Source organism: Nicotiana tomentosiformis, chromosome 1, assembly GCF_000390325.3.
Source record: "Nicotiana tomentosiformis chromosome 1, ASM39032v3, whole genome shotgun sequence".
Taxonomy (NCBI): Eukaryota; Viridiplantae; Streptophyta; class Magnoliopsida; order Solanales; family Solanaceae; genus Nicotiana; species Nicotiana tomentosiformis.
The window spans coordinates 48,375,018-48,396,970 of record NC_090812.1 but is presented as its reverse complement, the minus strand read 5'-3'; the positions used below and the strand labels follow the sequence as shown (position 1 = coordinate 48,396,970).

At 34.0% G+C, this 21,953-nt stretch overlaps 3 protein-coding genes across 4 annotated transcripts; 1 reads left to right on the top strand and 2 right to left on the bottom strand.

The window, feature by feature from the left end:
• The first annotated feature begins 8,546 nt into the window (after positions 1-8,546).
• Positions 8,547-12,162, top strand: LOC104115469 (uncharacterized). Its single transcript, XM_009626113.4, has 3 exons — positions 8,547-9,672; positions 11,182-11,718; positions 11,819-12,162. Exons 1-3 carry the CDS (start codon positions 8,815-8,817, stop codon positions 11,912-11,914), a joined length of 1,491 nt encoding a protein of 496 aa, XP_009624408.1. The 5' UTR covers positions 8,547-8,814; the 3' UTR covers positions 11,915-12,162.
• Positions 12,163-12,286: 124 nt separating this feature from the next.
• LOC104115462 (uncharacterized) lies at positions 12,287-14,747 on the bottom strand. Its single transcript, XM_009626107.4, has 4 exons — positions 14,311-14,747; positions 13,211-13,365; positions 13,066-13,132; positions 12,287-12,953 (listed from the first exon to the last, which is right to left on the bottom strand). The coding sequence occupies exons 1-4, from the start codon at positions 14,687-14,689 to the stop codon at positions 12,808-12,810; spliced, it is 747 nt and encodes a 248-aa protein (XP_009624402.1). The 5' UTR covers positions 14,690-14,747; the 3' UTR covers positions 12,287-12,807.
• Positions 14,748-15,708: 961 nt separating this feature from the next.
• On the bottom strand, positions 15,709-21,458 carry LOC104115477 (sphingoid long-chain bases kinase 2, mitochondrial). Of its 2 annotated transcripts, none has more exons than XM_009626122.4 (12): positions 21,066-21,458; positions 20,810-20,886; positions 19,843-19,896; positions 19,707-19,766; positions 19,040-19,117; positions 18,840-18,886; positions 18,706-18,746; positions 18,441-18,525; positions 17,717-17,831; positions 17,436-17,558; positions 17,230-17,330; positions 15,709-16,085 (listed from the first exon to the last, which is right to left on the bottom strand). In XM_009626122.4, the coding sequence occupies exons 1-12, from the start codon at positions 21,232-21,234 to the stop codon at positions 15,956-15,958; spliced, it is 1,080 nt and encodes a 359-aa protein (XP_009624417.1). In that variant the 5' UTR covers positions 21,235-21,458; the 3' UTR covers positions 15,709-15,955. The 2 variants fall into 2 exon arrangements, with proteins under 2 accessions (XP_009624417.1, XP_009624425.1); XM_009626130.4 differs by having other exon boundaries at positions 17,305-17,330; positions 21,066-21,361.
• Between the last annotated feature and the right edge of the window lie 495 nt (positions 21,459-21,953).

Here is a 21,953-nt window from a genome sequence, read left to right as displayed (position 1 = left end):
CTCCACTCCTTAGTTGATAATTTTTAGACTTAGGGTCTCCACTCCCTAGTCTCTTTTCCAACATAGGGTCTCCACTCCCTAGTTGATAATTTTTAGACTTAGGGTCTCCACTCCCTAGTCTCTTTTCCAACATAGGGTCTCCACTCCCTAGTTGATATTTTTAGACATAGGGTCTCCATTCCCTAGTCGCTTTTCCAACATAGGGTCTCAACTCCCTAGTAGAAGTTATTTTGGACATAGGGTCTCCACTCCCTAGTCGCTTTTCCAATATAGGGTATCCACTCCCTAGTTGATGATTTTTAGACATAGGGTCTCCACTCTCTAGTCGCTTTTCCAACATAGGGTCCCTACTCCATAGTTGATTTTATTTTTAGACATAGGGTCTCCACTCCCTAGTTGCCTTTTCCAACATAGGGTCTCCACTCCCTAGTTGATTTTATTTCAGACATAAGGTCTCCACTCTCTAGTCGCTTTTCCAGCATAGGGTATCCACTCCCTTGTTGATTGATATTTTAGACATAGGGTCTCCACTCCCTAGTCTTTTTTCCAATATAGGGTCTCCACTCCCTAGTTGATATTTTTCCAACATAGGGTCTCCACTCCCTAGTTGATGATTTTTAGACATAGGGTCTCCACTCCCTAGTCTCTTTTCCAACATAGGGTCTCCACTCCCTAGTTGATTTTATTTTTAGACATAAGGTCTCCACTCCCTAGTCGCCTTTTCCAACATAGGATCTCTACTCCCTAGTTGATTTTATTTTAGACATAAGGTCTCCACTCCCTAGTCGCTTTTCCAACATATGGTATCCACTCCCTAGTTGATTGATATTTTATACATAGGGTCTCCACTCCCTAGTCTCTTTTCCAACATAGGGTCTCCACTCCCTAGTTGATGTTTTTAGACATAGGATCTCCACTCCCTAGTTGATGATTTTCCAACATAGGGTATCCACTCCCTAGTTGATGATATTTTAGACATAGGGTCTCCACTCCCTAGTCTCTTTTCAAACATAGGGTCTCCACTCCCTAGTTGATGATTTTCCAACATAGGGTCCCCACTCCCTAGTTGATAATTTTTAGACATAGGGTCTCCACTCCCTAGTTTCTTTTTCAACATAGGGTCTCCACTCCCTAGTTGATATTTTTAGACATAGGGTCTCCACTCCCTAGTCGCTTTTGCAACATAGGGTTTCCACTCCCTAGTTGATGTTATTGAATACATAAGGTCCCCACTCCCTAGTCATCTTTTCCAACATAGGGTCTCCACTCCCTAGTTAATTTTATTTTCGACATAGAGTTTCCACTACCTAGTCGCTTTTCCAACATAGGGTCTCCACTCCCTAGTTGATTTGATCTTAAATGCAGGGTACACCATTCCCCGATATCTTTACCAATATAGGGTATCCCATTCCCTGGCCACATTTTCCCAACATAAGGTACACTAATCCTTAGTTGAGACATCCTTTTGACAATAAAAGAATACAATCCAAAAATAAAAAATAAAAAAATATGACATTTTCAAGGTAAACTACTCCCGACCTTTTATTGCTTTCAATAAAGAAGTAGTTTAGAATTTTGTTACAATAACTCACAAAATTTTCCTAGTGCAAACTGGGGCAGAAAAATTTCGTTCGATTGTTTGTTTTGGTGTCTGAGTAGGTTTTACCTCGAGGCACAGGGTTCGAGATGACCAAAAGAAGAAGTCTCAATTCAGAATAAAAGAAAAGAAAAAAATAAGTGAATCCAAAATGCAAAAGCAATTGAAAAGATATGGAATGCTAAGACATGACTGAAGCCACGAGCATTGGAGTCCCGTTTTGATTAGAAGAAGCTATAGAACAATGAACTAGAACCTACAGCTAGCGAGCATCAAGGTTTAGATCAGAGTATGCATGAAGAACCAGTCAAGTCTCAAGATCAAGTTTCTGAAGACTCATAGATAGGAATCTTGTAACTCATAATTGATAGGCTTGTTTAGTTTCTTTTTTATTTTGATATAATAGCAGGACCGCGGACCGGAGCCTCGACGGAACCTCACTCGACTCCTCAACTCATCATTCCACTATTCTCCTTGAACTACACGCGACCTGATTCTCCTATAACTCGGGATATGTAGGCTGTCCAAAACCAGGACTCGGTTGCACCCTATCTTTTATTTCTTTTCCTTTTGAATACTGGTTTGGTAAAAAAATAGTCATGTGGCTCACCTAGTCTTTGCCTGAAAACTCTTCATGTTTCCAAGCAAAGAGGGGCAGCTGTGAGCACCTAATTTTTGACTATATTTGAATTTTTATCACCTTCTACTATGTAAATATTTTCAGAATTTAATATATATTTTTTAGCTTTGTTACACTTATATATATATATATATATATATATATATATATATATATATGAGAGAGAGAGAGAGAGAGAGAGAGAGAGAGAGAAATTATTAATAATTTAAAAGGTCAATTATTACTATTAGTATTATTTTTATCTTTATTTTTAAATAAAATAAATTAAAAACCAAAAATAAATAAAACTTAATTATTATTTTTTTTTTAAAACAAATTTCGGATGGGAATTAAAAAATAGGAAAGTAGAAATATAAAAGTAAAAAGTAAAAGTAAAAGTAAAAGTAGGTAGAAATTATTTAATAAAAAAAGTAAAAGAAAGTGAAAAATTATAAAAATAAAAGTAAAAGTATGTGAAAATTTAAAAAATAAAAAGTAAAATAAATTTGGAATTAAAAAATAAAAGTAAGGGTATCTGAATTTTTGTTTTAAAAAAAAAGTAAAAGTAAGTGAAAAATAAAAAAAGAAAAGTAAAATAATTGGGAAATAAAAAAAAAAGTAAAAAAGTGAGATTTTAAATATATTAAAAGTAAATAAAGTGAGAAATTTAAAAATAAAAGTAAAGGAAAGTGGGGAATTATGTTTTTTAAAAAAAAGAAAAATGGGAAGTGGAATTTTTTTTAATTAAAAATAAAAATAAAAAATAAAAAAATCTGAAAATTTCGATTTTTTTTTTCTATAAATAGAAGAGAAATTTGATGAAAAAAGAGGAGAGAAAGCAAAAAAGAGGGAGGAAGAAATTGAGAAAAAATTATTTTCTTCTTCTGGGATAAGGAAATTTCTACTCGTGTCATTCTTTCTTCGGTTTTCTTTCGAAAAATCCAGCAACTTCACCATCCCAAAACTACTAGGTCTTGACCACTTTTGAGCCATCATTAATCCCCCCCCCCCCCCCCCAAAAAAAGCTCCAAAAATAGCCACTAAATCGTCAGTTTTGCAAGGTCGATTGAGGTTGCAAGTTGAGATTTACCGCTCGAGTTTTCTGTGGTCCGAAGGGTCCAGTTGAGAGCTATCCGATCATTGAGTGGCTGTAATTTAAATCCACAATCATCAATACAAAGGTTCACTTCTCTTTCTATTTTGTTTGTTTTTCTCATTAATGTTTTGGGTCACTCTGTTTTAATTTAACTTTGAGTATGATAAGATCGAGCTCGCATCTGAGTGTGCTAAGATTAATTTGTTCTCATGTTGAGTATTTGTTAAGATTAATTTATTGTCCTTTTTAGTAGTTCATATGGTTATTTTTTTTTGATGAATATGTATTAATTTGTTACTTTTCTTGTTTATTCAATGAAGTGATGTCTTTCCATTTTAGCATGCTTTAGTTTCATTTTGATCTCCTATTTTAGTGACTAAATTGGTCCTGCCTGTATCTATCTATTCCTGCCATAAATTTAGTCTAGTTTCAAATATTGGTTAGCAGTAAAATTATAGGAGATTAGGTTGGGCCATGATTGGTGTAAGAGTTTAATTGGACTTCCCTAGCGTATTTATGGGTTAATTGTTGCACATGACCAAAAACAAATAAACATTCACAAGCTAGCCAACTTTATCCATAATTAATTTACTTCATTTCCTTCATAACAATATACATACCTCATGACCTTACAATAATGTCAAAATTAGTAATTGAATAATATTCGAATACCGTAGCTTGATTTAGGCGCGATTAATAATAAATCATCGTGACTATGGGTACGGTTCTTGTGGCATAGTCATGATACGTAAACCCCAATTCAAGTGCGTGTTTCACGCAACTTGACCATAACTTCAAATAATAATAAAAATAAACATGTTGTAAATCGCGGGTGCATTTCACGTGGCGCGGTTCGCAATGTGTACCAAAACGACAAGTGTGTGACATCACGAATTGTTCAAATAAATTCCATAAATATTAAAAAGCGGTAAAAGACAAAAATGCACAATGGGTTTAAAACATGTAATAAATCAGATAATTACGCCAAGTATTAATTGTTAAGCGACCGTGCTAAAATCACGGAACTCGAGAGTGCCTCACACCTTCTTCCAGGTTAACAGAATTTTTTACCCGATCTTCTGTGTTCGCGGACCAAAAATAAGAGTCAAATTTCCTCGATTTGGGATTCTAAAATAAATCGGTGACTTGGGACACCATAAATTATTCCAAGTGGCGACTCTGAATAAATAAATAATCCCATTTTGAATAATGTCACTTAAATTGGAAAAACTCCCTATCCCCTATCCCCTCGAGAAAAATGAGGTGTGACACTAACGCCACGAGAAACATAAAGCGCAAAAGTTCGATTATTTATCATTTGACAAAAACAAAATTGTGGATAAACATATAGTTATAATTAAATATTTATTTTATGCAATGAGCTAATATTAATAATTTAAATTCTCGAAACATAAATTAATTCTATTAGTGATTAAAAAAATTAATTAAGTATTTGAATTAACCTCTTTTCCCCGAATTTGAATTAACTAACTAGAAAAATAATCTAATTTTATTCCTTTCCAAATTCATCATATAGGTAAAATTATTTTTTAAGTTTACACAAATCTTAAAGTACATAAAATATTTTTTAGAAAAAGACTATCGGCGATAAAAGAAATAAGAATATAAAATAGAATTTAATTATCGTATTAAGAATTAAATTGGTTCAATGCCAACTTAAAGAAATAAGGATGAAATAGTAGAAGTCAAAATGTACTCATAATGATATGTTAGGTGAGATACAATTTAACATATTTGTTAATCATATTATAAGATATGTATAATTACAAAATAATATACAATTAATTTAACAAATTCATCATCTATGCATATTCAGAAGATATTTAATACAATTACTATGAGAAAAATTATTTTTATCATTTAACTAAATATTGTATTTTATTTTAACGCCAATGTATATATTTTTAATTGATAGACACTATACATACGTGCAACACACGTATACTAAAACTAGTATAAGAGAAAGGTTACCTTCTATTACTCGAACATAATAATTAGGTAGTTTTTTTTTTTTGAAATTGTAAAAATTACACGTGGCGCCCTATTTGGTCGCCCCCATTTAACATGTACTCACTTTTTAATTTTTTTAACTTGTACCCATTGTTTAAACAACTTCACGCCTTTTTCTCCTTCTTCTTCTTCTCCTCCTCCTCCTCTTCCTTCTTCTTCTTCTTCGGGTAACAGTGATTTTATATGGTATTTGTAAACATATTTTAAGGTAGTTTATGATATTTTACAATGGTGAGCTGTTGTGGCGCTTTATTTTTTACTATTTCTTAGGATTTTTTTTTTCTTTAATTGCAAAATGGGTTTGCTAGATTTATTGTTGTTTTGACAAATTGATGATTGAAGTTTGTTCTTGGACATATTTGGATGTTATGTTTCAAATTTGAGCTCATTTGGAGTAGATTTAGATATTAAATCATATATTGAATTGTTAAAATTCGAAGAACAAATTTATATTTCTGAGCAATTTGCACTTCAGGCCTATTTGGCCTTAAGGGGTCGTTTGGTTCATGGGATAAGGTGGTATAGAATTTGGGATAAAATTTATCCCATGTTTGATTTGAGGTATTAATTAAATCCAGTATAATATATTACCACAATTTGGGATTAAATTATCCCATCTCTTAGGTGGAATAACTTATACCATGATAACTTATAATGGGAAAAAATTATGAAATGACCAAATTGGTGTTGTTTTATCCGTCATTTGGACTATTTGAAGCTCAGTTGAGTAGCGCAACTTTTCAAATTTTTGGCATGGCTGAATTACGATTTTTGCCTAATTAGCTTTTTCGCGAAAAAGATCAAAACGTTCAACACACCATCGGTTGGGATTCTAATGGCAACTGCTATTTTGTTGGCTATTACGTTCCTTACTTGGATTTCGCAGATATTGTTGCTTCTGTAAATTTCTTGTACATATTATTTTTAGTTTAAGGTTGGAGCTTTGCCTCCTTAATTAGGACAATGTTCTTTATTTTCAAAGAATCTAGTGAAAAATCTCCTTTATGATACTCTCTGTAAATTAGCATAGATGCATGCTAATTGTCTCATTTACCAACTAATAGAGTAGCATAAAAGCAGATGAACAATATTGATTATGTCGGCTCTGCCGATAATGCTGAGAACGGAATGGTGAAATTACTAACAATATTTTCTTGTTGCTATGGCAGTTTTTCTAAGCCAGTTGAACATCAAAGGTTAAAATTGAAAATAAAAATTAAACCAACTTTAAACAAAACACATATTTTGTACTATACATTGCATATCCCACTTTTAATCCAATGTACCAAACGAACCATATAGTACTAAATAATCCCATGATTATTAATCCTCGGATTATAATCCCAGGATAATTTTGTCCGCAAACCAAGCGACCCCTAAGTACACGAAAACTTTGGTTACACTTCAGACCTTTTGGCCTTAAGTTAAAGTGCAATTTTTTATTTCAGACTTGTTGGCCTTAAGTTGTAGGAAAACGTTTGTTGCACTTCAGACCTTTTGGCCTTAAGTGCATCTAAAGTGTAATTTTTCATTTCAGACTTATTGGCCTTAACCATTGGTTGCATTTCAGACCTATTTGGCCTTAAGTGCATCTGAAGTGTAATTTTTCACTTCAAACTTATTGGCCTTAAGTGTAGGAAAACGTTTGTTACACTTCAGACCTTTCGGCCTTAAGTGTATCTGAAGTGTAATTTTTCACTTCAGCCTTATTGGTCTTAAGTGCATGTAACCATTGGTTGCACTTCAGACCTATTTGGCCTTAAGTGCATCTGAAGTGCAATTCTTTTTACTTCGGACTAATTTTTTTTAAACTTTAGACCCATAAGTCTGAAATTGATCGTAAAGTGGGTAGACTTGCAAAAAAATTTGCAAAGTGGATATAGATTCAATTGTGACACCAAAACCGGGTATAGATACAAAAGCCCTTTGAAATTTGAGAAACTCTATGCTTCTGTTCACCTATTGGGCTCAATGACCCAGAGCCAATTGACTAACTAATAGCATAGAGGTAGATTTATGTAAATGTGCCTTTTTTAGATTACTATTTAGATTTTGTCCTTATTTTAAAAAGTTGTGTAAATGTAATCTTTGAATATTACATTTTTAGATAATATTAGACTTGGATCTAATAATTACTTACAAAACATTAGATTGTGGTCCAATATTTGTAATAATATTAGATTAGTTTAATGTTTTATCATAAGATATTGAGTTTGCTAAAAAAAAATAAAAATTTAGAGTGTGATCTGAAATATCAATAAAGAGGGCCATTAATACAAAAAAGGATTAGCACAGAAAATTTCACTAACACGTAACTAAAAGCCCAAAGTATGACTTTCCATTTATGATTACTATTTAGCTACAACAACAATAACAACAACGATCCAGTAAAATCTTACTAATGGGGTCTGGGAAGGATAGTGTGTACGCAGACCTTACCCCTACCCCGAAGAAGTAGAGAGGCTGTTTCCGAAAGATCCTCGGCTAGATAGATAAACAATTATTAGAGTTTTAGTCATTTGGTAGATAATTCAATGAGCAAAATATTTGTAAAAAGAAGATTCCAGAAAGCTAATACGTAGTTGAAATTACTTTATTTTACAGCAAGATTCCATCTTTTGACCAATTAAGTAACGAGCTATGATGTTTTTGGGCAAGTGTATATTTTATTCCGAAAATGCTTTCAAGATTCCATTAATCACTCATTTTAACGTCTTAAGCTCGCACTTACCATTCACGGGGGAAAAAAATATTATTATACAATAAACTTGAAAGAATTTCCAAATTAACAAACCAAATTCACTACCCAAAGAAGTAACTCCAATAAATTAACAGGTAAATCCTCTTTGCTACTACTTACTAATGTTAATTAATTTGTTGATATTTTTTATATTAAACAAGTCTTTTTAGGGATAAGGTTTAATAATACCAGTATATTCTTTTTCCTTCTATATCAACTAATCTTGTTTTTATGGTAAACCGTCCATGAACTATAAAAGCCAGCTGCTTTGTAGCATTATATCAAATATACAATGATATAGTATTAGTTAGCATATATAGTTTGTTTTCGAACTTCCAATCAAATAAACACGGATATCTACCACAATTAGTTTACCTTATTTTGCAAGAGAATTATCTTTAAAATAAAAACTTTATTTTTAATGAATGCTCGAATCAATCATTAATTAAACCAGAAAAGAAAGGTTGTTTACTTGTATCAAGCTTCTACTCCTATAAGTGTTCAAAAAGGTGTTAAGACTTTAGAGTCTGTATCAAACTGAAACTTCAAATAGCTAGCCTTATTATCCCCAATTTCCATCAAATTAAACCTCTCCCCTTCCATCTCCTTCCTTATTATTTGGGGAAAATTTCAGGTTTTGCAGAGGAAGTGTCACTTTGTTCTTTCCTAGGAACATTTTTTTTTTTTTTTTTGGTTAATTTGATTTTCTGACATCCCAGAAAGGCCAAACAATGAAAAACAGACCACAAGATGTGGTCTCCTTTATTATTGCTGAAACAAATAATGTGCTAAACACTTTTAGAAGAGTACTTCCCAGAATCATGATCACCTTCATCTTCTTCTTTTGTCTTTTATGCGTTTTTTACTCTTTAATTTTCTTAAACCCTTCATTCAAGTCCACCCAAAAACCTTTAGGTATTTTTATTAGATTTAACGAAGAAAACCAGGCAAACACTATCCAAACCCCAGAAAAAACTCAGCTTCACCATATTGTTTTTGGCATTGGATCGTCACGTACTACATGGAATTATAGAAAAGAGTACGTAAAATTATGGTGGAAGCCAAATAAAATGCGTGGATTTGTATGGTTAGACAAACCTATGTCGAAGAATCAAAGCAGCTCGAGTAATTCTAACGTTACTTCTCTTCCAGAAATCAAGATTTCAAGTGACACATCAAGATTTAAGTACACTAACAAAAAGGGCGATCGATCAGGAATTCGTATATCGCGAATCATATCAGAAACAGTAAGGATGGATTTGAAAAACGTGAGATGGTTTGTGATGGGAGATGATGATACATTTTTTGTGCCTGAAAATTTGGTTAGGGTATTGAGGAAATATGATCATAATCAGTATTATTACATAGGGAGTGTATCGGAAACACATTGGCAGAATCATGAGTTTTCATATAATATGGCATATGGAGGTGGAGGTTTTGCTTTAAGTTATCCATTGGCTAAGGCTCTTGAGAAAATACAAGATAAGTGCATTGGGAAGTATCCTCATTTGTATGGATCAGATGATAGGATTCAAGCTTGTTTGGCTGAACTTGGAGTTCCTCTCACCAAAGAAGTTGGATTTCACCAGGTTTGTTCTTCTTGTTTGGAATTGAGACGGGTTGTTATTAGTATTCTACGTGATAGTTAAACTCATGAATTCAATTTACGGTCCTTCTTCTTAGGTAACTTAGTAGTTAATACCATGACCTTTCGTTTAATTGAGTCAATGGAATCATACCAACTACGAGGTCCGTAATTAAAGGACAATATATTTATTCCCTAAAATAACAAATAATTAAAGAAGGGGATCGGATAAGGAAAGTGGGAGAGATTTTGTAGTTTATTGCAAGGCGATTTTCCAACTTCTTTCTCCGAAATTAATTGACCCACTTTTGAGTTCATGTAGCACCAAAATTGTTTAAGAAGACATATATAAATCACCAAATATGTGGTTTTAAATATTAGTCTCGAATATTGTTATAGTAATTTTATTTAAGGAAAAAAAGTGAGCCCAACATCTTTATTGCACCCATTGGCTAGTTCTAGCAGATATAGTATATCAGATATCCTTTGTTTTTATGCAGGTAGGAACGAGGAAGTAAAAATTTAATCATAGTCTATTTAGTGGTATGGTTTGGGTAAGATAGGTTTGATGTTTACTAAAGAAGTGGCATAAAGTCTTATCGACTAGAACCATATATGGGATCATGGTCTTAAATTTAATCATGTACTACTTTTCTGTAGCACTCTTTACCTTCTAATCTAATCCGAAAAAATGGTTCTAATCTAATTCAAATTGCAATATTTCCGGGCAAAATATGTGTTGTTATAGGGAATTAGAATTGGTAGGTTTTGGCTAGTGGCTTTGTGGCATCCAATCCTCAAATACTAAACCACTTTCCCAGATAAAGTGGGTTGGTTGCCTACAATTATCTACTTTCTTAGGATATGTCCCTTCCCATTTCTGAAATTATTTCCGTGGTTTCAATAATAGCAACACAAATACTAGTACTAGTACTATATTAGGAAAATGGTAGTTCAACTAAACAATTTTCCATCTGAGTAAATTAAAATCATATCAATATAGCTTTCTCATCAACCTACTTATATAAATCAAAATACTTAAGTAGAACTAAGCCAATATAAGATCAAAAATAACAAATAGAAAAACAAAGGTATTAGTCACTCAAGAAAAATAAAACCAATAGGACCAAAAAGGTGAGCATCACAATACTAATTAATAGCGATATGACTTGTGTATATAGTTAAACCGATCCACACACCTTGGGGAAATAAATTTTCAAATCTTATATTTGTTTTTTAAAATCTAGTCATCTAGGTATCAAGATATATTTGATTTATAATTATCTTTGCTTAGAAATTAATGTGTTATTTATGCTCTATTTATTTGTAAAACTAATTATAATTGTAGCAAGTTTAGTATAATTATATGTTTTTTAGAATTTTAAACTATATTTATATGTGGAGTAACAATTCCGATTGTTTTGCACCGATACTAATTTTTCTTATCTGTTTTCTATGCATATATGCTTATTATTTGATGATTTAACGATAAGACAATATTTACCTGGAACAGTTTGATCTACATGGCAGTGTGATGGGCCTCCTCTCAGCCCATCCAATTGCACCACTAGTTTCTCTTCATCATCTTGATAAAATCCAGCCCATGTTCCCCAAATTAAGCCGAGTTGAGGCCCTGAGACGGCTCAACAAGCCCATAAAACTAGACTCAGCTGGGCTCATGCAACAGTCCATATGTTATGATAGGCCCAGGGGATGGACCATTTCTGTCTCGTGGGGCTATTCGGTCCAGATAAATAGGGGCATCTCATCGGCCCGTGAAATGGAAAAGCCCATTACAACATTTAATGATTGGTATGCAACTGGTGATGAGAATTCCTTCACATTCAACACAAGAACATATCATAAAAATGCTTGCCAAAGACCAGTTTTCTATTTGTTCTCTAATGCATACGTGACAACCAATCACACAACAAGCGTATATGTGTATGATGGGGTCCGTGGACAGAAGTGCAAGTGGCTTAGCGCTGATCCATCCGACATACGCCACGTGGAAGTGTACAAGAAGCCTGATCCAAATTTATGGGATAAGGTAATTAATTTTAGTTTTGTGATCTTTGTTGAATAGGTATTTGTCACTATGGTATGTGCTGATGAATATGTTTTTTTTTTTTTTTAATGTTTTCAAGCAGTCTCCTAGAAGAAATTGTTGCAGAGTGTTGCCAACAAGCAAGAATGACACTCTTTTAGTAGATGTGGGTGAATGCAGAGAAGGTGAAACCATCTAATTGTAGTGATAGAAACTAAAGAGGATTTGTAGTACTATTCATGTCATTATTTGTAGTACCCCCCCACCCCACTTGAGTTTTTCTTTTCTTTTCCTTTTTCTGTTTTAGGTCTGAAATCGAAAGGAGCTCCAGATTACATATATTGCCATGTATAGGAAAAGCTAAGACACTGCTTCATGTGAGGCTGTGAGCTCCTAATCTTCATATACTTTGAAAGAGGAATATACAAGAAAGAATTCAAAATCTTATATTTCATAGTATAAACTTATAGTGAGGAAATTTTGTGAAATGAAGAATATCAATGTACTATCACTTGAACAATATAATAGTAGTAACTCTTCTATTCTAAGAAGAATAACAACATCTAGAATATAAGGAAGAATGCGTCAAATTCTCTGTATTTTGCTCATGAAAGCAGCATAATTCTATGTGTGAATCTGTTGAACCGGCCTAAACAACAATATAAATACACTTGATAAAAAACTCTACAAATTTGTTTCAGATACTTGCACACACTCTGTATTTAATATTTATTTACCTAAAGCCTAGTTCATTCAACATATGTGATGACATATATGACCAACTGCAAGACTTAACACTCAAAGGGAGACTTCTCATGTAAAGGCCAAAGCTTAAATTGGTCGTGAAATGCTGCAAGAAAAATTTATCCCCTACTTCTGCAACACTTGTGTTGAGCTTAATGCGCTAGAGCCCATGTTCAGGTGTTTTTTCTTCTCATCCTTCATTCTTTTTCGACGCCATTCACATAACAGCCCTTCCTCCTCTTAAAAGTATCGATCTGGTGTATTGATGCTGTTTATATTCTTGTTCATGTGGTGTTTTTGAGCCAGTTTGAGGCTTGTAATTCACAGGGATCATTAGCTATTACTACTTCAACCACTGGCTTTTTTCTGCCATATTCCCTTACTAGGCCTTATGATTTGCTTCAGAAGAGCCATCTTTGGGACATTCCAATGCTCTATATGCCTGCATACCTTTCCAGATTTCTCATTGAAATAGTATTCTGTATAACCAGTTGCTGCAATAGAATGTAACGTTGAGTTAAGGGCAACGACAAGCATCAGAGTCAGTAGAATGTCCCATAAAAATAAGAAACGCTTTCTATATGTAAAAGCAGTGATTTCACAAACCTGAAAGAATGGGCTTCCATGGAAATGACAGTATGCAACTGAAACGCCAGTGACCAATCGCCTTCTCCTGTATTTACAGACAGCGCATTTGGTAAACATCAAAACTAAGCAAGAAAAATTGCTACAGAATCAATTGTGATCTTACCTCAAAGTCCTCCCACTTCACGAGTTTCATATTTGATCTCTCAACAAGGTAACCAAAATTAGTGCAATTCCTTTTAAACCGAGTAAGCCCTTTGAAGGAACCTGCTGGATCCGCAAATTCACAATTCTCTTCATATGCATTAAGGGTCAGGTTTCCTGAAGCAAAAGACTTTTAAGCTAATTGGATTTGCAAGTGTCAATACTTAATCGTTGATCTCATAAACAGCAAATTGTCAAGTTCTGATACAACTTAATTATTGTAACCGTAAAAGGTGGCCTTATTTTTAGGCTTTTTATTTGTTAGCCTTGTTGGCACATTTGGAGCCTTTTATTTAAGGCCTTGTTGGCCAAATAAATGGCCTTGTATTTTGAGAGGATGTGGCCAATTGTTAGGCCAAGTATTTGTTTCTTCTCTTCCTATATAATGAGGACTCTCTACTCATTTGGAAACACACCAACAAGACTTGAGTCTTCATTTCTTGTTTCTTCCTTTCTTCCTTTATTAAGAGTGTTTTGTATGAGAGTTAGTGTTGGGAAGCACTTGTGTGAACCCTTTCTTTGGAGTGATCTTGTGAGGTTATTCTCTTAGGGTATTTGGGATTAATTAGAGTATTTACTCTAATTTTGTACTCTCTTTTGTACTCTTATTGTTATAGTAAATTGCTCCTCTCCGCTTGTGGACGTAGGTCACTTTGACCGAACCACGTTAAATTTGTATCTTCTTTATCTACTTTAATTGTCGTTGTTATCAACTTCCATTGTCTTTGTTATTGCCATTATATCGTTGTTTGGCTATATTCCGCACTACCCGGGTTCCCGATCCTATCATTAACTTAATAAATTATACAACTAATTTATTCTTATCAGAGGATAGAGTGCGGAACTTATTTCAAGATTTTCTTGCCGAAATCTCCAAAAAGCTATAATTCCTTAGTAATACTCGACAAACCAACTTGATCCAAATAGTATGACACAACAAGAAATGAGAATTTTGTAGATATATATAAAAAAGATTAATATAGCCAATCCCAACTAATTTCGAATTAATTCTGACTTATCGATTGATTGAAAATGTTAGTTAATTGTCTTCAACAAAAATACCTGTAACGAAGTAGGATCGTTGGAAGTCATCTTTAATAGTATCAGCCACAAGGGCACGATCAACAAGTCCAGACTCATCAATTTCAAGTTCCAAATTCCCCTCAGAATCAGCTTCAGCATCCGTCGGAGAACGGAAAAAAGATGCAGCAATGCCAAGAAACTCAGAACCATACCAAGCCATCTTTAGCAGCAAATTGTCGGACTCAGAAGCTTGGCTACTAGTGCTAGTACTGTCGGATGAGTTACTTGTTGAGTTTTCAGCATTGCATCGCAACAGCTTATGTATTTTCTGACTACCATTTGGCTTGAAAATAGAACGTCGGTCGCTGGACTGAAGATTTGGAATTCTAATAGAAGCAAAAGAAGTAAAAGTTGCCATAGCAAAGACACAAAGAAGCTAGGCAGTTGGAAGCTGAAATTGAACTATTTGACCCGTGGTTTGCCTTATAAAATATCTGTCCTCACTAAATACTGACCACGGAAATTTTGTTTTTCTCTTTTTCCATTAATGGAATACTCCATTTGTTATTTTTACAATGCAATCTTATTCCAAAAAGAATTAGTAATACTCAGAACAAATATAAACTTGGCTATATTGCAAGACTAACATTTCAAATTCTCTGTTTGAAGATACAAATGTACTGATTAAGGCACTCACCGAGCATTAGATTCTTACTCAAATTATACATGAATCGTAATTCGATAAATGATAATTAGTCATTATAATATTCTCATTTGTTATCACATATTAGTTCAATCGTATTAGCATCTAAATCATGTGTTTAAGTATTAAGTTAGATGAGTATTTGTTCCAATGATAAACTTAGCTACTTTCATTACCTTACCAATTTAAATATTATTTTTGTTTTCTTCTGTTATTGAAATGAGTAGCATACTATAATTAATAATCAAAATAAATACTACTATATAATATCAATTTTCAGTTATCTCATAATAAAAACTATTTTAAGCAATTTAAAATGAGACATGCTATAGTATGATATAAATAAAGAAATATTGCACTAAATATGATAATTTTATTTCAAACACTTTATAGTAACTTCTAAATCAACACCACAAACTTTTCTTGAAATATACGAGAGAAAATATCTAACTAAAAAAGTGATAATATAAATGACATTTTTATCATGTACATGCTCCTTTAATAAAATAGTACAGAAATTCGTGTGACAAATTTGGATATTAGTAATACGAAAACCCATAGCCAGCCAAATACATCACCACTGGTGCGAAATTTAATATCAAAACAATTTGTGACAATTCAGGTAACCAAACCACCCCTAGGTGCATGTTAGAAGAGTCCACAGGATGTTGCTTCATGTTGTCGACGCACAATTTTTTGCCCAAAATTGTTTAAGACATTTCAAAAAGATAAACTAATTTGAACTTCAACAAATTACTGCAGCAATTAACTGTGAACCTGTGAAATGCAGACAATGAAATGTTAACATGACCAGTTCAAATATCTAGCATTTACAGTGGGTTCAATCTTCTGCAACTATGGGCTTAGACACATGAAATCTACCACCTTGCCTCCAAATTGGAGTACAGAAACTGCTTAATAAATTATTTCCAAAATCATGTCCTTTCATTAAGCTTTTATCTAAAAAGAGTAATACTAAGATTAGCAAATTAGTTCAATAACACCAGGTAGTATAGAAAACTTCCTAGGAAGGAATCCTAAGAATTCTCCATCAGACTGAACATATATCGAGCCATTGCTTCCAATCTCTTCGACTTCAATTGAACGTGCCCTGCAAAGACAAATAAAACTGTTGAAGAATCTCATAAACAAAAACCAAGCTAAGTAGATTATAAACAGTTCATTTCTAGTGTCTCGTATGTTAAATGAATCATGCACAAATAAAAAATTGCTGGAGAAATTTTACTCCTCAACTTTCATACTTTGACAAAGAACCTTTTGCATTAAAGTGCTTAATAAGGAAACGCAGACGAAGAGAAGGAAAAGCATCCCAGTCACAGATGAGAGTCGTGATTCAAATATGAATACACAAAGACCCCTTAAAGTGACTATTGGAGGTTCTTATGGATATTGTAGTATATGACCTGGGAAACCCCCAAGACTAGGTGTTAAAACACAGAATCATAAAGACATACTTTCTCAAAAGCTGAAACAAAAACCAGTAGCTATGTATACAGAGGCGGATCCAGGATTTCGGCAGGATGGGTGCACTATTAAGAAGAGGTGGATCCAGAATATAAATTTTACGGGTTCAACATTTAGTTCTTAGTACCCATTGCACTTTTGGAATTATAAGTTCAAATTTTTGTTTTTTTAAATAGTAATTTTCTTACATCTATATCTATTTTCCATGTTGAAAATATTGAGATCATTTGAACCTATTGACTATATGCTACATCATACACTGCTACTAGTTTTAATATGCACATTTTGTTTAATCATATAAGATTTTACAGCGACAAAAGAAGAATAAGAATTTCAATGTGTAAATTTTGAAAGAATTAACCAAACAAAAAAAGAAATAAAAAGAAAAAGTACTTAATTAATACCCAAAAAATAATACCAGACACAAAAAGGAAAAAACAACAAGATTGACATAAGATTTGAACTCACAACCTCACCTAGAGAGGTACACTCAATAACCATAACATCATATAATACTTTGAGCATGAGTGCACACACATACATTTAAATATTTTTTGAAAAAATATAACATTACTATACATGATTTAGGGCGGGGAGCATGGGTTCACGTGCCCCATGGAACCCCCCTAGATACGCCCCTGTATGTATAAACTCTGTAGTGATGCAACATGCACTGTTGCACTGCTGTAAGCAATGGGGCAACCAGGATCACAATATAAATTTGAAGAAATGAGAAATGATTTTTTCTTTCTGAAGCAGTGGCGCTATACCTTCTTGAAGATACATTTTTCACTGATAAGTGTGTCCCATTGTACAGCTTATGCATTTTGAAAATGAAATCATACCACTTGAAGTCCTGCAGGATGACCACCTGCACATTAAGTAATTAGTCATAGTAAGTCACATCTAAACAGTTCTTGGAAAACAGAGATGTTGAAAATAATGACCAAGGACAGGCAAAGAGAAATCATTCCACCTCATAATCCCCGCTTGAGGGGTTGGCATTTGGTGTAATCTTCATTCCGCCACCAAAATATTTTGCATTCCCAATACAAAGAGCAGTTACTTGGGAACATACTTCCCAGTCCCCCTCATCAACCTAGATCATCATGTTGTTTTTCTACTGATAAGCAAGGACAAGCAAAGCAGAAAGACTGACTAATATATATTGACTATGCAGAGCATTGCAAAATGAACCACCACCCTCGCTACAAATAATTAAGAAATACCCAACTCCAGCAGGTAAACCAAACTGACCTTGATCCTTAAATCTTGGTTGTGGTGCCGAAAGAAAGCTTGCAAAGCACCAATAACATAACATAAGTTTCCAAATTTCTTGTACCTTGAGGCATAATAACCTGCTTTTGCACTTCTGCAAAACATTAGAAGTTACAAGGTTCAATCAGATGTATTTGCTGATCAGAAGCTAGAACTGCATTGGCACACAAGAATACGACTACTCACTAAGAATGGAATGAAGGCGACAAAGCCAGGAATTTTAGTTCCTTTCCCACAATTTGCTATATGCTAGAATCAGATCCCCTTTTCCATGCAATGCCTAACTTTGGTGAAGACTCAATTCCTTGAAGGGGCAAATACAAGGAGAACAGAATGGAGTAAATCCAGAGAATGTAGAGGACAAGCCTAGCCTGTCTAATCGTTTTATTCAATGCCAAATTTTGGTGAAGACTCAATGCCTTGAAGGGGTAAATAAAAGGGAAATAGAATAGAGTAGATTATGGTGAATGTAAGGACACGGCTAGCCTGTCTAATCTTCCTAAGAATTAACCTCACTCACACCTTAACAAGAATCACAATTTTACGGGGGTTCCGGAGCAATGAAATCAGCAGTAATACAGGAATTACCAATCCAATTAATAGCAGAGTGGGAATGGATCCAGGATTGCAGATTCCCCTCCCCTCCCCTCACCAAGTGTCAAACATAACCTTAGACTTAGGAATCTTTAGAAACTGTCCTTACAGATGAATATCGGCAACATTGATGAAGTAATGGGATTCTCCAATTTCTCCAGTTATGCATCCAACATCAATTTTGGATTTCAGCCCTACAAAAGACCTAAATCAGACTTTCTTCAGCAAAAGGAAGGAGAAGGCGAAGGATAGAAATACTGAAGCTGTTACTATAGAGTAGGACATCTCTTTTTCTCTCCTTTTTATTAGAAGACAAAATAATATTTCAGATCAGAAGTTTCTACAGCAAGAGATGGAGTCTTTCTGCCAAGTACCTTTAGCAATGCGTTCTATGGCGTCATGAGGATCATTTTTCCTGATGAGAACCAAGACTATCTATAAATACCAATACGCTATGCAAGGAAATGACAAAAAATTAAGCTACAAAAACAGCAGAAGTTCCAGTTACCAGCCAAGCGTCCTGGCAAAGTCAGATCCAGTACCTAAAGGGATTATCTGTTAAGAAAGGAGACCATTTAGGTATCTTCACATGATAATTGATACCAAGCAGTTTATGATGCAACTAACACACAAAATGAACTTCACAAAATCTCAAGACAAGCTTTTCAATTTGATGTAAACAACGCCAATCAGCCAATGGTGACTTACGCCAAGAGCAGTTGAATGGCTGGAGTTCATATCATGATTACAAACAGGTTTTCCACTGCAGAAGAAGCCATTAACAACCTGAAACAATTGAGCAAAAAGTTAATAATGAGCACAGACATCATGTGCCAACAGGAAAAAAAAACATGAAACCCTGTTTGAGCTATAATATCTGCTGGCTGTCATAGAAGTTGCAGCAAAGAAAAGCGAGCAATAAGACAATTTCAAGGAAAAAGTGATAAGGGAATTTTATGACTAAGCCAAAATGATGATATACTACCACCAGCTACCCATAATGGCAGGTGAGAGAAACTTACATGAACACTATTCCACCTGCTGTTTATTTGTTACTTGACAGTTTTTAACTGGATAGCAGTTCTGGGCTACTAGAAGCAATGGGAGTTATTAATTTTCTTCTTATCTGTGCCAGAATACTATCTAAGTGTCTTAAGGTTGGATGAACCTTAGAAGAAAAGACAACTGAAAATCTTAACCCAAGAGAGGTTCAGAGGCAAATGCGGAAAAACAAATATAGAATTTAAGTGATAGCCAAACACAAGCCACACCACTCCTTTCAGTTTCCTTCTTTTGTGCTAACTATATGTACGTGAGCAGATGTGTGAAAGCAGAAAGAGGAGATTTTAGATTTCAAGAAAGAAGCAGGATGCACCTCATGAAGAGTCCCATCACCGCCCACTGCAATTACAGCATCAGCTCCTTCACGGATAGCCTGACAGCACAATTGAGATGAAAGTTTCTGCATTCTACCTGATACTAGCTTAAAGCACAGATGTTTAGGTGTTTACCTCTCTTGTTATATCAATGGCATGAGAAGGACCTGAAGTTAAAGATTCGCATATCTGGTCAAAATAGAGAGAACTTTTTCACCTAAACAATCATTAATAAAGAACTATAGTCTATCGGAGCAGCGCCATTGCATTTGACATTTATTTCCATTTAAGTTACAGCACGTCGATCAGTTACATGTAGGACGGGTATATCCTACCAGTTGAAAATTCTTATGAAAATCAACTTATATGATACTCCCACCATATTTAATTTAGAATTGAGAATAAGAGCAGGCTTAAAAATGTTAGGTTCTCTAGTATTTACTGGGAGAACATAAAATAAGATTGTGAGGATCTCTTGGATACTCGTGCATGAAAAAGAGAGATGTTACCAATATGTGCTTCATCACCTCATTCATTTTTAAAGCCTTGACGTGTTGTAAAAACTTACATTGACCAAAACCCTGAATTTCCAGAAGTACTGGAATCAAAATTTAACTCAACATATACAATCTAGTTCATGAGAAGTCTAACAACCCTGGTATTTGAGAATTTTGAAAGTGGTTCTGAGCATTGACCACTACCGTATGTTATAGTTCTTGACTTTATATGAACATTCTCACAAGTCTACTAACGGAAGGCATCTTTCAGTGTCATAACAATGGTATCCGCCAAAAACAGCCATAGATTGCAGAAACTGGTGTGTGTGTGTGTGTGTGTGTGGGGGGGGGGGGGGGGGGTTCACTTTCAAAAAGGGGTAGAAAATAAAGAAAAGATATGCTTTTGTGAGCAATTACAAAGTTGTACCTTCTGAAAGAAATTGCCTTAACATATTGAAACAAAACATCAAATTCATATGAAAACACAATACTTTCATAAAAACAAGAAAATAAACATTACACGTTCTACTTTCTACCAAAGTTAGAAACTTAAACATCGGAAAAAAAAAAAAAGCAAGGAAAAAACATAAGTTGGAAAAACTCACATTACAGTCATCACCAAAGCGAGACCTAAGGAAAGGAAGTAGCTTCTTCCATTGCTGAACCGTTGTTCCATTAGCTCCTGCTCCAATAAAATCAAAACAGTAATCAATCATATAAACCTCAATCCCCAAATGCTGCTATTTAATTCCTTTATATTAATTCAGTTCATTGCATTCCAATATAAAAATAAAAAAACACGTTATTCAACACCTTAATTCGAAAAAACAACAAAGACAAAATTTATGAAAGAAACAAAACCTCGGGGATTAACGACGAAGACGAGGTCACGGCGGCGGCGAAGGGAAGCGCCGCCGCGGAGAGCCGTGCAGTCGGTTGAAGAGAGATCTGAAGCCATAGGCTGTTCTGCTCTGATTAAAGAAGGATTTCTCGCCATTGCAACTGCTACTATACCTTGATATATAATCATTCTTTGTAGCAATAAATTTTTATATATACTCTAATAATTATGGTAAAAGGGCACACCTTTCTATGTGGGGTTGGGAGGTTTTTGATGAGGATACAGAGAGTGATTAAAAGCTTTTCAAATGATGATCAATGGGAGTGTTGAGAGTTGAAAAAATGAAATGGGGTTTGCTTAGTTGTGTAATTACTGAGTAATTTTTGGACTAATAGGCTTCTGTTTTTGAATTCCAATCCTTTGTTGTGTCCTTTTGTTGTTTAAATCCGTTTGCTCGTCTCTTTTGTTTTCCCTTTCATACAACGAAAAGTCACTTAACGCCAAAATGTTAGAATTAATGGCAAAAGGCCAAATATAGTGGCTATAGTTTCGAAAATGGTCTAAAATAACTCTCGTTATACTATTCGATTATCTATTACCTCTAAGCTTATACTTTGGATTCGAATATAAATCTCATTTAAACGGAGGGACACATGTCATCGTCGTATTGGCAAATTTTAAATATCTTCTAATTAATTAAAATGACTCATTACCCATACCCGAATTTTTTTAAAAAATTACTAAAAACTGAAAAAACGAAAATATTTTTTTACTGAAAAAAAGAAACTTAAAATTAATTTTCTAAAGCAATTAAAAACTGAAAAAATCTGAAATATTTTTAAGTAAAAACTGAAAAAAAAAATATTTGTTTTTTCAGTTTTTACAAAAACATTGCTTTAGAAAATTAC

Bases quoted from the DNA above. Each gene is read 5' to 3' on its own strand.
- LOC104115469 (XM_009626113.4), top strand. From the start codon at position 8,815: ATGAAAAACAGACCACAAGATGTGGTCTCCTTTATTATTGCTGAAACA. The intron at 9,673-11,181 runs GTTTGTTCTTCT...TACCTGGAACAG, and splicing joins AAGAAGTTGGATTTCACCAG to TTTGATCTACATGGCAGTGT. The intron at 11,719-11,818 runs GTAATTAATTTT...GTTTTCAAGCAG, and splicing joins ATCCAAATTTATGGGATAAG to TCTCCTAGAAGAAATTGTTG.
- LOC104115462 (XM_009626107.4), bottom strand. From the start codon at position 14,689: ATGGCAACTTTTACTTCTTTTGCTTCTATTAGAATTCCAAATCTTCAG. The intron at 13,366-14,310 runs GTATTTTTGTTG...CTTTTGCTTCAG, and splicing joins ACGATCCTACTTCGTTACAG to GAAACCTGACCCTTAATGCA. The intron at 13,133-13,210 runs GTAAGATCACAA...CTGTAAATACAG, and splicing joins TGAAGTGGGAGGACTTTGAG to GAGAAGGCGATTGGTCACTG.
- LOC104115477 (XM_009626122.4), bottom strand. From the start codon at position 21,234: ATGATTATATATCAAGGTATAGTAGCAGTTGCAATGGCGAGAAATCCT. The intron at 20,887-21,065 runs GTTTTGTTTCTT...TTATTGGAGCAG, and splicing joins CTTCGTCGTTAATCCCCGAG to GAGCTAATGGAACAACGGTT. The intron at 19,767-19,842 runs GTAAACACCTAA...TTGTGCTGTCAG, and splicing joins CCATTGATATAACAAGAGAG to GCTATCCGTGAAGGAGCTGA.